At 45.0% G+C, this 12411-nt stretch overlaps 1 protein-coding gene across 1 annotated transcript in view; it reads left to right on the forward strand.

Moving 5' to 3' along the window:
* Positions 1-4408, forward strand: part of PCP2 (Purkinje cell protein 2) — a 30338-nt gene extending 25930 nt beyond the window's left edge. The window contains exon 4 of the mRNA XM_077327407.1: positions 4228-4408. Coding sequence (XP_077183522.1) covers positions 4228-4233 — 6 coding nt within the window. The 3' untranslated portion in view covers positions 4234-4408. The remainder of the gene's footprint in view (positions 1-4227) is intronic.
* Positions 4409-12411: the final 8003 nt, after the last annotated feature.

Consider the following 12411-nt stretch of genomic DNA (forward strand, 5'->3'; position numbering starts at 1 on the left):
AATCTGCACTGGCAGTGATGGACATTTCATCTAAATGCAAATTCTCTCTTACCTCAAGGCCACTGTGTGAGGTACAATCAGTGCAAGAGAAACGTTCATGAGTTCCAGTTAGTGTGATCTCTAAAAAAGGCCTCACTCACATATTCATGCCTTCTTCGAACAGCTCCCATTCTATTTATATCCGTACAATTGTAAAATGAACCCACATTTCCACCTGCCTGTATCCTACATATAGATAACAGAAGAAAGCTGAGAATGGCCACTGGCAGCCACCAGGGGCAAGCGGCTGAGATGTGTTACATCTGTCTTGACTACGCTTTGTATGCTAACCAATCCCTCAGGACTTCTACTCATTAAATGCTTAGGGTACCCTCATCTATTCTCTGTGATATTGTTCAACTCTTTCTGAGCAAAGATCACACATTGCAACTTCCTTCCATGATAGAGGAAAGAACTGAGACTTTTGGCCAGACCAGGGGGCTTTTCGCACGCCTTCAAAATCGCACAATGGTTGCCAATTGAAAACGCTATTGATTTGCCGTTATGCACAATGTCGTTGACAATCTGCCACACACCTGAAACCGATCCGCAAAAAGCGCTTCCTTGTAGCGCTTTCAGGGAAATCCCCAAAAGTGGATTCACCCTCCGGAAAGCGATACATTCCTGCAACCAATCTGCAACACTAGCGAAAAAGACCTGTGCGTTAACATTGTTGCGGTTTCTACAAAGTCCCTCCCCCTGGCTCTCTCCTCTGATCTTCCGGCGAAGTGATCGCCATTTTTTTTCCCTCCGAGCGAGCGGGGATAAACGCACCAGCGAGCCTCTTTCTGTTTAGAGGCTTCCCCGGCTTCAGTCCCTCCCCAGAGTCACTAAGCACAAACAACAGAGAAGCCCGTTTGCTGATGTATTTTCCCTTTATTTTTTAAACTGTTTTCGGCTGAAAATCGGGCCCGTGAGAGGGGGGGGGGATTTTTTTTTTTCACTCGGAGGGAGCGTGGCAACGATCAAACGACAGCTCAAACACACCGGGCAGCTGGATGGGTCTCTCCGTTGCAACGAATCAACACAGATTCGTTGCAATGGGTGTGTTTTTTTTTTTTTTAACTTTCTTAAAGGGAAAGGGGCTGTTTGGGAGCATGCTAATGGCTGCCCATTGGCTGCTTGACGGCCAGGGGCGGGACGAGCTTGGCAATAGCGCTTCCTTTCTAGCGATTTTTGCCGAGACTGGAAGCCTGTGGGAAACGCTACAAAACGCAACTGGATTCCACTACAAAGGCAGGTATGCATAATGACAAATTCCACTATTTTAAATGGCGATTTTTCATTCAGCAACCAATTTGCTACAAAGATCCCGGTGCGGAAAGCCCCCAGGTCTCTTTGCACATATGCACTGTGTCTGTTTCCTGTGGCCTTGTTAACACCCCTGATGTAAATACTAACTTTGCCTGTTGGCTTGCTTTGGACAGACTGTCACTAACCTTGCTCTGTTATAGATGTTCTTGTAATACTGTCCTCTTTACTCAACTGACTAACTCTCTGTTTCTCTCTTTGTGTTTTCTGGCTGGATCTACGTGAGGCCATGTCTGTGCTGTGTCCTGTCATGTCCACAAGAGGCTGCTCCTGGCTGGCATTTTCTGCATGCCTTTAAAAGAAAACTTGAGACTAGTAGACTTTATGATAGGGTGCAAAGAGAAGGGAAAAACCATTCCCAGGTGCCATAAAGTTTTTGCAAACCTAGGGACATTTCCTGGAGTTAACAGAGCAGAACAGAAATATTAGCGCCTGTACCGAACAGGGGTTTGGAGTCAACTCTGGAGAACTGAGGCACAGAGCTAAAAGGCAAGCCCAGCCCTTCCCTTGCATCTCAACTAGTGTGGGACAGGCACCAGGCAGCAGGCCTGGAAATGCCCGTCCCCGGGTGGGACCTGGATATCCCCCAGTTTTACAGTTCACCTCAAGGTGACAGAGATATGTTTCCCTGGAGAAAATGGCTGCTTTAGAAGATGGACTCCATAGCATTCTACTCCACCAAGGTCCCTCCCTGCCCCAAATCCCGCCCCCTCCCAGCTCCACCCCAAAGTCTCCAGTAATTTCCCAATGCAGAGCTGGAGACCCAAGCAGCAGCAGCCTGGGTGGCAATGCTTTCAGTGCTGCAGATGAGCCCAGCCTCTAGAAAAGGAAATACTAGAAAAAGTAATAATTTAACTCTGCTAGGGAAAGCGATCCTATTTGCAAGTCTCAGGAAGCACCCAGCCAACTTCTTGTGCTCAGTGCAAACTGCAAGGTACAAAGTATAAGTCACTAGTCGACCCTGTCTCCTTAAGCCAGGGTTTCTCAATCAGGTTTTCGTGAAACCCGGTGGTTTCTTGATGGCCCTGGAAGGGTTTCTTGAATGGGTAGGAGTTAATTAATTTTTTATATATTTTTAAAATTTGCTAAACATTTATTAGGTGATATGATCATATAATGAGCCTCTTGTGGCGCAGAGTGGTAAGGCAGCGATATGCTGTCTGGAGCTGTCTGCCCATGAGGTTGGGAGTTCGATCCCAGCAGCCGGCTCAAGGTTGACTCAGCCTTCCATCCTTCCGAGGTCGGTAAAATGAGTACCCAGCTTGCTGGGGGGTAAACGGTAATGACTGGGGAAGGCACTGGCAAACCACCCCGTATTGAGTCTGCCATGAAAACGCTAGAGGGCGTCACCCCAAGGGTCAGACATGACTCGGTGCTTGCACAGGGGATACCTTTACCTTTACCTTTATGATCATATATGGTCATGTTGACCCATCCACCCCTTCCAAAATGGCCAATGATGGGCCTGGAGGGGGTGGGAGGGGAGAGGCCCCAAGTAGGCATTTACAGAGCTGGGCTTCCCAACCATATTGGGCACAATTGCACCATTTCTGGGGTTTCTCGATGGTAAAAAGGTTGAGAAAGGCTGCCTTAAGCAGAAAGCAGTCACATTCTGCTGTGCCTGCTTCTGCTACAGAGCTTTCTCTTCCCCCTTCCCCAGTAACACAGTTAAGGAAGAGAATGCATCACAATAACAGACAGAAGAAACCTATGTTTAGAAACCACATCAGCAGAATGTAGTGCTCTTCATACTCTCTCTGGCCCCCTGCAGAGGATGCAGGCAGCCCTGGTGTTTCGGTCAGGCTCAGGCGACAACATTCAGATTCTCAACTTTAACCATGGCAGGCAGTTTCAAGGGAGGCAGCATGCACTGAAGTTGGGCCTGTTGCTACCTTCTTTGCAGAACCATCTTGGTCCATTCCAAGGGCTTCAGTGGCAGTTCAGCATGTTGGACTGGGAACTACTTGCATGTAGAGTGCAGCAGATTTCCCTAAAACAGCAGTCTTCACTGGCTGCAGACTTGGAACCCAGCTGAATTGCCAGAACAGGAGAGGGAGACACATACATCAGAATCATGAGACAGGAAGGAGGAACACAGAATTATGACCCCACTGAGGTTTAGGCCATGGCCACAAGCAGCACACCAAGATTAGTGGGGACAGGAAACTGAAGCCAAGTGCCAGGAGGCATACCACAGTTAAGGAAAAGTCACAGAGCCATTAAGAAATCGCCTCTTCCTCTAGGTGTCCTTCCGTCATTCTGCTGGTCCTCTGAGGGTGTATGCAAAGGCTGGCAGAAAGTGTGGCACTCTTGATCTTTATGCATGTGCATTAGCCCCACATACCTTCCAAAATGCAACACAAAAAAGAACCTCTGTAGGAGTTGTGGTGGAGGCTCCATGATGTACCTACCTGAGGGTCCCAGCCCACGTGGTAGCTGGGGAGAGGGGGAAACAGCCTAACATAATTAACTACCAAGGATTATATTCTAGTCCAACATTGGCAGCCAGATTTTCAAACAGCAGGTGTGATACACACTGAGAGGTTCTAGATAGGTAAGTTAATCATTGGGAGGAACAGGGCAGTGACAGATGACTTTGACAAGGGCAGAGTTATGTTGGCAAATTCCCTCAATAAAATGCTTAGGACAGACAACCCATCACTGACATGGAACAAAAAAAGCAACATTACAGCAGACAAAAATAGCCAAGGAACAAACTGAACCCTCCCAACCTCTTAGAAGCTTTATTCAAACTGTGTTCAATCCATATGTGTCTGTACTTGTATCTTTGTGTTTATTCTGGAAACTCCAAGGAAAGCAGTGAGGGAAGTTCCCCACCTTCACTATGCTACCACTGTGGTATCTTCTTCTTTGCAGAAATGAGTACCTCCCCAACCCTGGTCAGGGAAAACAGGAGACAAACAGAAAGACACCAGCTGATGCCGCCACCACCAAGCATAACACACCTCCACTGGCTCCCAGGCACCCCTTCCTTCAGTACCTGCCCCACTCATTCTTTGTACACCTCCTGCCATCCAATAAAAGCAAAGTTGGTTTCTTCCTTGTCAGTTTCCTTAGCAAACGATCCTTAGTGCCAGTGGGGGAAAGGGGAGCTATGCCACAGGAGTTAGGAACCCAAAGGTTGAGCTGCAAAAATAATTTTTAAAAATTTGCAGATATTCATTACATAAAGTGCACTAGTTCAAAAATTTAAAAACATCTATGAATTACATAGTCATCAGAATTTAAAAGCATCAAATTTCTAACTACACATGGAATAGGCTGGCATAGAATGGACCAAATGCACTTCAACCCCAAGGGGTCTTCCTCAGTGGTCAAATTATTATGAGAAATTCACTCCTGCATAAAATCAAAGGGCTTGCTGAGTGGCAAAGAAAAGTCTGTTTGGTGCTGCTCCAACTAGTCTTTCTACGATAAAGGTATCTGATTTGGAACCCACTGTTTAAAATATGTACTTCCAGAGGCCGCCACACTCTGCTTCTGCCCAGCTCTCGGCCACCAGTGCATTCCCACGTGTGTGTCAGAAAAAGCTTAGGTCGTTCTATGTTGATCTATTCCACATATAGTTCGAAATGTGATGTTTTTAAATTATGTAATTCATAGATGTTTTTAAATTTTTGAACTAATGGACTTCATGCAATAAATATTTGCATATTTTTAAAAGTTATTTTTGCAGCTCAACCTTTGGGTTCCTAACTTTTCTGGTTAGGTTGGATTTTGGTTTCCCTTTTTGGTTTTGCATTGTGAGCTATGCCACAAGCACATGAAACCACTACAACTGCTAGTATAGTATGAGGTTGTACTAGGGAGGGATATACTGTGGGGTTTGCCATACACATGGAGCGGGGGGGGGGGGAGCTTGTTGATAAATCAAATTTTAAGAACGTGATAGAATGCTCTTAGAATCCCGGCTTCATCTTCAATACACTTAGTACTGACAAACTCATACTATGTTTCAGCACTTAAAAGATAATATGTTTCTGATGCAAGCATCCAATGGCCATCGTTAGTTCTGTTCACACATAACCTCCCCACTCCCAGCCCAGATTCATGTGCCAACTCCTTATACGCCATGTGTATTCTTAACGTAAGAAAGGCGTGGAGAAGTAAAAGGTGAAAGAACACACGTGTATTCTCTAGTTTTAGAAGTTTTATAATGTTCTTTACTTTTCTCAAGCTGTCCTTGAGAAAGGCATGGCACACGCTCTGGGCACATTATGTCTAGACTAGTATTCAAGCCCGCTGTATTCTGAATACAGCGGGCGCTAGGCAAGGGAGCCCCCGGCAGCCGGGTGCAGGGCGGCTGGCGTGGGCTCGTTGGGCTGCGGCCTGACGCGCCGAGCTACACGCGACTGGCAGATGCTCCCTTGCCGGTGGCCTGATGCGTCGGGAGGTGCTTCGCGCCTCCCGACGCGTCAGGCCGACGGCAAAGGAGCAACTGCGAGCCGCGCTGTGCGCGGCTTGCAGTTGCTCCGGGGCAGAAATCAGAGGGACCAATCTGCAGCTTTGCGCCTGCCGATTGGTCCCTCTGATGGTCTGTCCGTAGGAAGGGTCCAATCCGGACCCTTCCTCATCCCGGACACATCCCACCCCTAAAGGGCTTACTGCTTTATTTAGTCCGCGGCAGATGGCACACACTCTGGGCACATTATGTCTAGATGGCAGGATACAGAGGACCTAACAGAAAATATTATGGAGAAAGAGAGGTATCTATATTCTCAGGAAATTTCCCTACACTTGCAAGTGGAAGTCGGGCATACATAACAAAGGAACCATCCAAGTCCAGCGCTGGTCTGCGTCAGCCAAAAAGCAACATGAGGTGTAGTAATTCACACATCAAACTATGATGCCACAAATGCTGGAACAGTCTGCACCCAATGAGCAAACATGAAGAAACCCTCTAGTGATACAGACCATGAGCCTATCAATATCAGTGCATCCAACTCTTCAAGGTCTCAGGTGAAGATCTGGAACATCACTTACTTCCAGTTCTTTTTAGAAGGAGAGGGCAGGGATTGGACCTTGGACCTTCAGCTTACAAAGCAGATGCTCTGCCACTGAGCCATGGCCACCCTCTAAAATATACCTGAAATGTCAGCTGCTTGTAGAACTGAATTTCTCCGTATCTTTATTTGTATTTTTTTAAACTACTGCATGAGTTCCAACTTTTATTGCAACAGTAGTAATGGGTAAGAAAGTATCTAACTTTAATGGGTAAGAAAGTGTCTAACCTTTCCCCCTGCTGGCTTCCTAGTTTGTCAGTGTGATCGTGAACAGAGTTACACCCTTCTAAAGCCACTGAAAGCTTCGAAGGATGTAATTCTGCTTAGGTTGCAATATAAATCACACAACCACAAAGTTGCTCTTAGTTCTGATCAGAAAAATATATAGATTAACCATATCCACTGTGGCTGGTGGTGCTTCTACTGGATAGAAGCTTTTCACATCATCTGCTACCTGATACTTTAACAGAAGCCAAGATTGATCCTACAGCATGCCAAGCAAGTGCTCTGTTATTGACCTACAGCTACCGATCCATCTTAGTTCAGTCCTGAATATTTTGGCTAGCTGGACCTCTCCTGAGACTGTGTCTGACAGAAGAATTGTAGATGAAGATAGGAGGAATCAGGGCAGGAATTAGGAAGCTTGTTACTTTATCATATCACTGACTTTTTCAGGAAAAGATAATATCATAGTTGATGCATGCTGGAGTAAAATGGCAGGAATGTGGAATGAACTACACTGGAGGTAAACCATGTTAAACACAAATGCATAGTAATGGGTTTCTCTTCATATATCCGTGTAAGTCCTGTTCAGTATTAGGAGTGGGTACAGCCTCTTGTGGTGCAGAGTGGTAAGCGGCAGAAATGCTGTCTGAAGCTCTGCCCATGAGGTTGGGAGTTCGATCCCAGCAGCCGGCTCAAGGTTGACTCAGCCTTCCATCCTTCCGAGGTCGGTAAAATGAGTACCCAGCTTGCTGGGGGGTAAACGGTAATGACTGGGGAAGGCACTGGCAAACCACCCTGTGTTGAGTCTGCCAAGAAAACGCTAGAGGGCATCACCCCAAGGGTCAGACATGACTCGGTGCTTGCACAGGGGATACCCTTTACCTTTACAACCTATAAAGGGGGCCAAATTTCAAACTGAACAGGCTTGGCACAAACTGAACCAATCTTCAAAGTTCATTCCCTGCTTTCTCTTGGCTGGGTGGGGAAACACCCTTCCTTCTTTGTCCCTCCTTTGGCTTATCGCAGTTAGCAGTAAAGGGGAAAAATCACTTGGAAAAGGACTTCTTTTCCTCCTTTCTCCCAGCCACAGAAAGGGGTGCTTCCTTTAACCCTTTGTTTTTCCTCTCCCCACCTTTGAAAAGGAAGCAAAAACAAAGGGTTAAATGGTTGCCAGCTGTTTTAAACCTAATAGCTGAGTAGCAGATCCTGCACTGCTCAGCTGGTTAAGTTTAAATGGTTGGCCCTAAAGAGCCGAAGCAAACCAGCCCAGTCTGGTCAAGGTTCTGGACATATGCCTTCCCCAAACATCAGTTCCTGAGCTGTAAACTGGTCCAAGTTCAGCCCAAATTTTGGCTTGTGAGCCAGTTCATGCCTATTCAGTATCTCTCATTCTGGGACCAGCACCTGTACCACACACAGGAAAGCATAAGAAATCACACATTTTCTTCACACACTTCTTATTTGGCTATTCGCCTCCTACGCCTTTCCCCCAGCTCTCACTCTTTATCCACATGCAAGCAATGAAGATGTTTAAGGAATTGCCCAGCCTGTGTGTGGAGCAAAAGTTCTATTGGAAAGCAGCTTTAGAAGGGGAACAGTTATGGGATGTGTTCAGAATCCCTTTTGTTCTTAAGCAGCCCCCAAATCGCTTTCTTCCTGGATTGTATTGTGTACGATATACACATGTATGAAACATAGCAAATATAAAATTCTTTTGAAGGGCAGAACATGGGCTCAGATTCTCTACTGAAGTTTGAATGGAATGGAAGCTCCTAGAATAGGCAAACACCAGAACACCAAAGACACAAATAATACCCTGAAAAACTAACTAATTGTTCTAATCCAGCAAATTTCCATGTCCATAGAGACCCAAATTCATATATGAAGAACCATGGTGTTCCCCAAAAGGGTTGCATCACAAACATGTCCCCTGCAAAGAAGTCACTAGGGCAGTCAGTACATACTGGACTTCCTTGTGCCGACCTATCAGACCGTGCAAGGGTGTTGCGGACGTTTAGCAGTTTGTTCCACAAACTTCCCATTAATCAAATCTACCAAGTTTCCTGCATCGGTACAATTCTGGGAGACCTGAAGTCACCATCAAATGAGCACCTGGTAATTCCAATGTTTTTCAACCTTTTAAATTTAGATAGAGAATGCAAAATTAGCTTTTCAACCATGGCAACCATCAGTTTCTAAGACGCAGTTAGCTTTCCTCATCTGGCAAATGTCACAAGCACTGGCAAAACAGCGAAGAAGAACAACATCAAAAGGGTTAAATGCTGTTACAGACACTTCCCAGATTACAATAACTCTTCCTAGAAACAAAATATGACAACCTGTTACAAGAGAAGTAAAGCCTGCCAATACATTTCACATTGTGATCTAGGTGACCGGGTTAATCTTTCATATATGTCACTTCAACTGACTGGAAGAACTTTGGGCCTCCTCCAGTTCTACAAACAATAATTTGTGATCAGTTTTCTCCCTTCTTGGAAACTGGAATCTATTCCCTATGAGAAGGATTTGGCACATTCTTTGTAAAATAATTTCATAAACCAAATCTCCTGATTCCTACTCTAGAAAACAGTTCATCACACAAAAAATCTGGCAAAATACCTCCATATTACTTTCTTCACATTCACAATGAATTGCTTCCCTCCCGCATGTACAGAAACCACACCACAGAAGTAATTTCACAAAAGTAATTTCAATGGCAGACTAGTCGAAAAAGCCACCAGCTGAGAACGATGGAGCCACCATGCCTGGATCATACAGCTAGGCTGCTTGTTTGATTGGAGTGCAACACATTCACACTCAACACAGCTGAACCGGAAGCATGGTTGGAAAACGCTGATGCAAAATTCCTGCAAAAGCTAAGCAGGTTAAAGGCTCGGGGCCTGAATGAGAGATCTCTTTGGAACCTCCTGTCTGCTACTTTGTATTTTGGAAAGGGAGGTGGTGCCATCTCTACAGGCGGTATATATAATTGTAATACATATATGCATGCCCACCTTTCCCTGTTGCTCAAAGCAATTCACACATACAGAGCTTGTGAACCACCGTGAGACCTTTTGGCCAACGTCGGTATACAAATCCAACTATAAATAAATAAATCACACCAAATGCAGTCCCTGCTATAAATGCCAGCCCCCCCTTAAAAGACCAAGCAAAAAAAAAATGGCCTTGTGGCACCTCCTAGACACCTCCAAAGATGTCACCCCCTCCCTCTTCCAGCAATTCATCCTATAGTACAATGAAAAATGCGTGGGCTGAATTGACACCATTTTAGCAACTGTGAGGATAAACAGTATTTGCTGCCATACACACAGAATAGTCCTGGCCTGCATTATAGACAGACTTGCCAGAAGAGGAGGTAATTTCTGTAAAATAATTTTCTGTCAGTGTATTTGCTGGCATAGCTCATGATTGGCATCAGAATACTGTACCTGTGAACAAATATAAATGGAGGATTATTGAACATGTCCATGTAGCAACCACTCTGATATGCTTCTAGCTTGAGCTGTGAGGGGAAGCACATAGAAGGGAGGAAACTGAAAGACGACTGCATACCTGCACATGTAGAAGAATGCTCATATCTGGAGGTAAAGAAAAAAGGAACTGACCGATATATAATGTAGCAAAGATAATCCAATGACTGTACATGCACACATAAATCGTGTAGCAAGACAAGGAAACCATGTGCATTTGGATAAGTGAACTGCTTAGGAAGGGTTGTATGATACAGAAGAAAATGCAACGGGAGTACATGCAGGCAAACATATATGAAGCCAGTTAGGATAAGTATAGTCGTATATGGCAGCAAGGAATCATAAAGCTCACCATGTAGGGATTACACAAAAACAAGTCCTGATTTATCTCTTCACACTTAAGGTGGCTAGCAGTGGAACAGCCACAACATGAAGAAACAAACATATACAGTCAGATCTGCTAAAACAATTTCCCATCCACCAAACATTCTCAGAAATAAAACTATTTTACAAGCCTACCTACATGAAGGAAGCAAAGGTGCCCTCTGCACCCACCCTGAGAGTTCATTCTAAAGGGTCCACCACAGACAAAGCCCACAACTTAGCTGTAACCATATAAACTGTTCTGAAGGAGGTCATTTCAGAAGGATGTCTGGTGCATGGAAGAAATGATTTGATAAGAATGAGACCCTAGGCCATGAAGAGCTTTAAAAGTTATAACCAGCACTTTTAATCTGACCTGGAAGCAAATAGGTAGCCAGTACAGTTGTTACAGTGCTCAAGTCATTTGCTCCAAGTGACTGATCCCAGACAGGAGCCCTGCTGTCATGTGTTATAGCACCTGAAGTTTTCAAGACATCTTCAAAGGCAGCCCCACCATAGTTCAATATGGAGGTTGTGATAGTATGAATCAACATAGCTAGATCAGCAAAATTTAAATAAGGGAACAGTTTATGAGTTAGGTGTAACTGAAAGAAGGCACTTCTAGCAACATCACCAACCTGTTTATTTGTTGACATGGCTGGGTCCAGAAGCACCCTCAAGCTATTGAACTGATCTGCCAAGGAAAGCTTAACCCCACCAGTAACTTTACCTATATGTATGGGCTGGTAACTGCCATTTCACTGTCTCTGAGAGAGAGTGCGTGCACATGAAAGCTCATGAAACCTTGAATAAAATGTGGTCTTAAAGGTGCCCCTGGACTCAAACTTTGTTCTGCTGCTTCAGACCAACACAGCTACTCACTTAATGGTTTTTTGTAAAGGTTTTTTGCTTGCCTCCAGTGGGATCCTCTCACTGGCACACTGGCCCACTTGGAAGTCATGTAAGAAAGTGACCTTTATGCACTCTCTAATTCACCCATTCGTTGAGGTTTGGAATTCTTCTTAAGTAGCCCAACCACCTCTGGTTTTCATCACTTTAATTGTCCCAGGGCCTGGTACCACCAGTGGTACAGCACCCAAGGTTTAGAGTGACGTCTGACCAGCAGTCTAGGATGTAGGTGAGGAATCCAGACAATGCTTCTTAACTATGGTTTAGGATTTGAGGAAGGTAAAACAATACAAATTAAAATAAAGCTGCAAAATCACAGGAATAAAAATGATTAAACATTAAAGCAAGCAAGGGGGAAAAAAGGTAACACACCAATTTGAAAACACACTATACGCAGGAAGATTTTGCCCAGTCAAACTGCTCCCTAGAATAATTCTGTTTTGCAGTCTCACTGAAAAGGTAGCAGGATAGAAGCCTCTATGACCTTTCCTAGAAGGCTGTTCAATAAATATGGGGCACTGACAATGAGCAATGTGCTTTAGACCAGGGGGCACTGACAATAAGCTGCTCCAGGAAGACTGAAGTGGCTGCATGAAAATATGCAGAGAGTATGTGGGCTGCATGATATGAAGGGCTTTTAAAGGAAGCACAAGCACATTGGACAAAGAAATGAACAGATCGCTAGAGAAGAGACCTAAGAACATAAGGGAAGCCATGTTGGATCAGGCCAATGGCCCATTCAGCCCAACACTCTGTGTCACACAGTGGCCAAAATCCAGATGCTCTCAGGAGGTCCACCAACAGGACTTCAAAACAGGAGTAGCCTGGGGGGCTCTCTCTCGCACACACATCAGTGATAACACAAGGGCTGCATTTTGTAACTGCTTCTAGAAGTTTCTAGATTTTTTCAAGGACAATCCCATATGAAGTGACTGAAGTGCCGATCAGCAGGGTCAGACCAGCCTCTGTAAACAGGAAAACAGTTGTCAGTTAACGTTCCATAAACCACTAAGGGTAGGAAAAACAATCCCATTAAAACCAGCAGCCTT

This window comes from Paroedura picta, chromosome 3 (genome assembly GCF_049243985.1).
Source record: "Paroedura picta isolate Pp20150507F chromosome 3, Ppicta_v3.0, whole genome shotgun sequence".
Classification (NCBI taxonomy): domain Eukaryota; kingdom Metazoa; phylum Chordata; class Lepidosauria; order Squamata; family Gekkonidae; genus Paroedura; species Paroedura picta.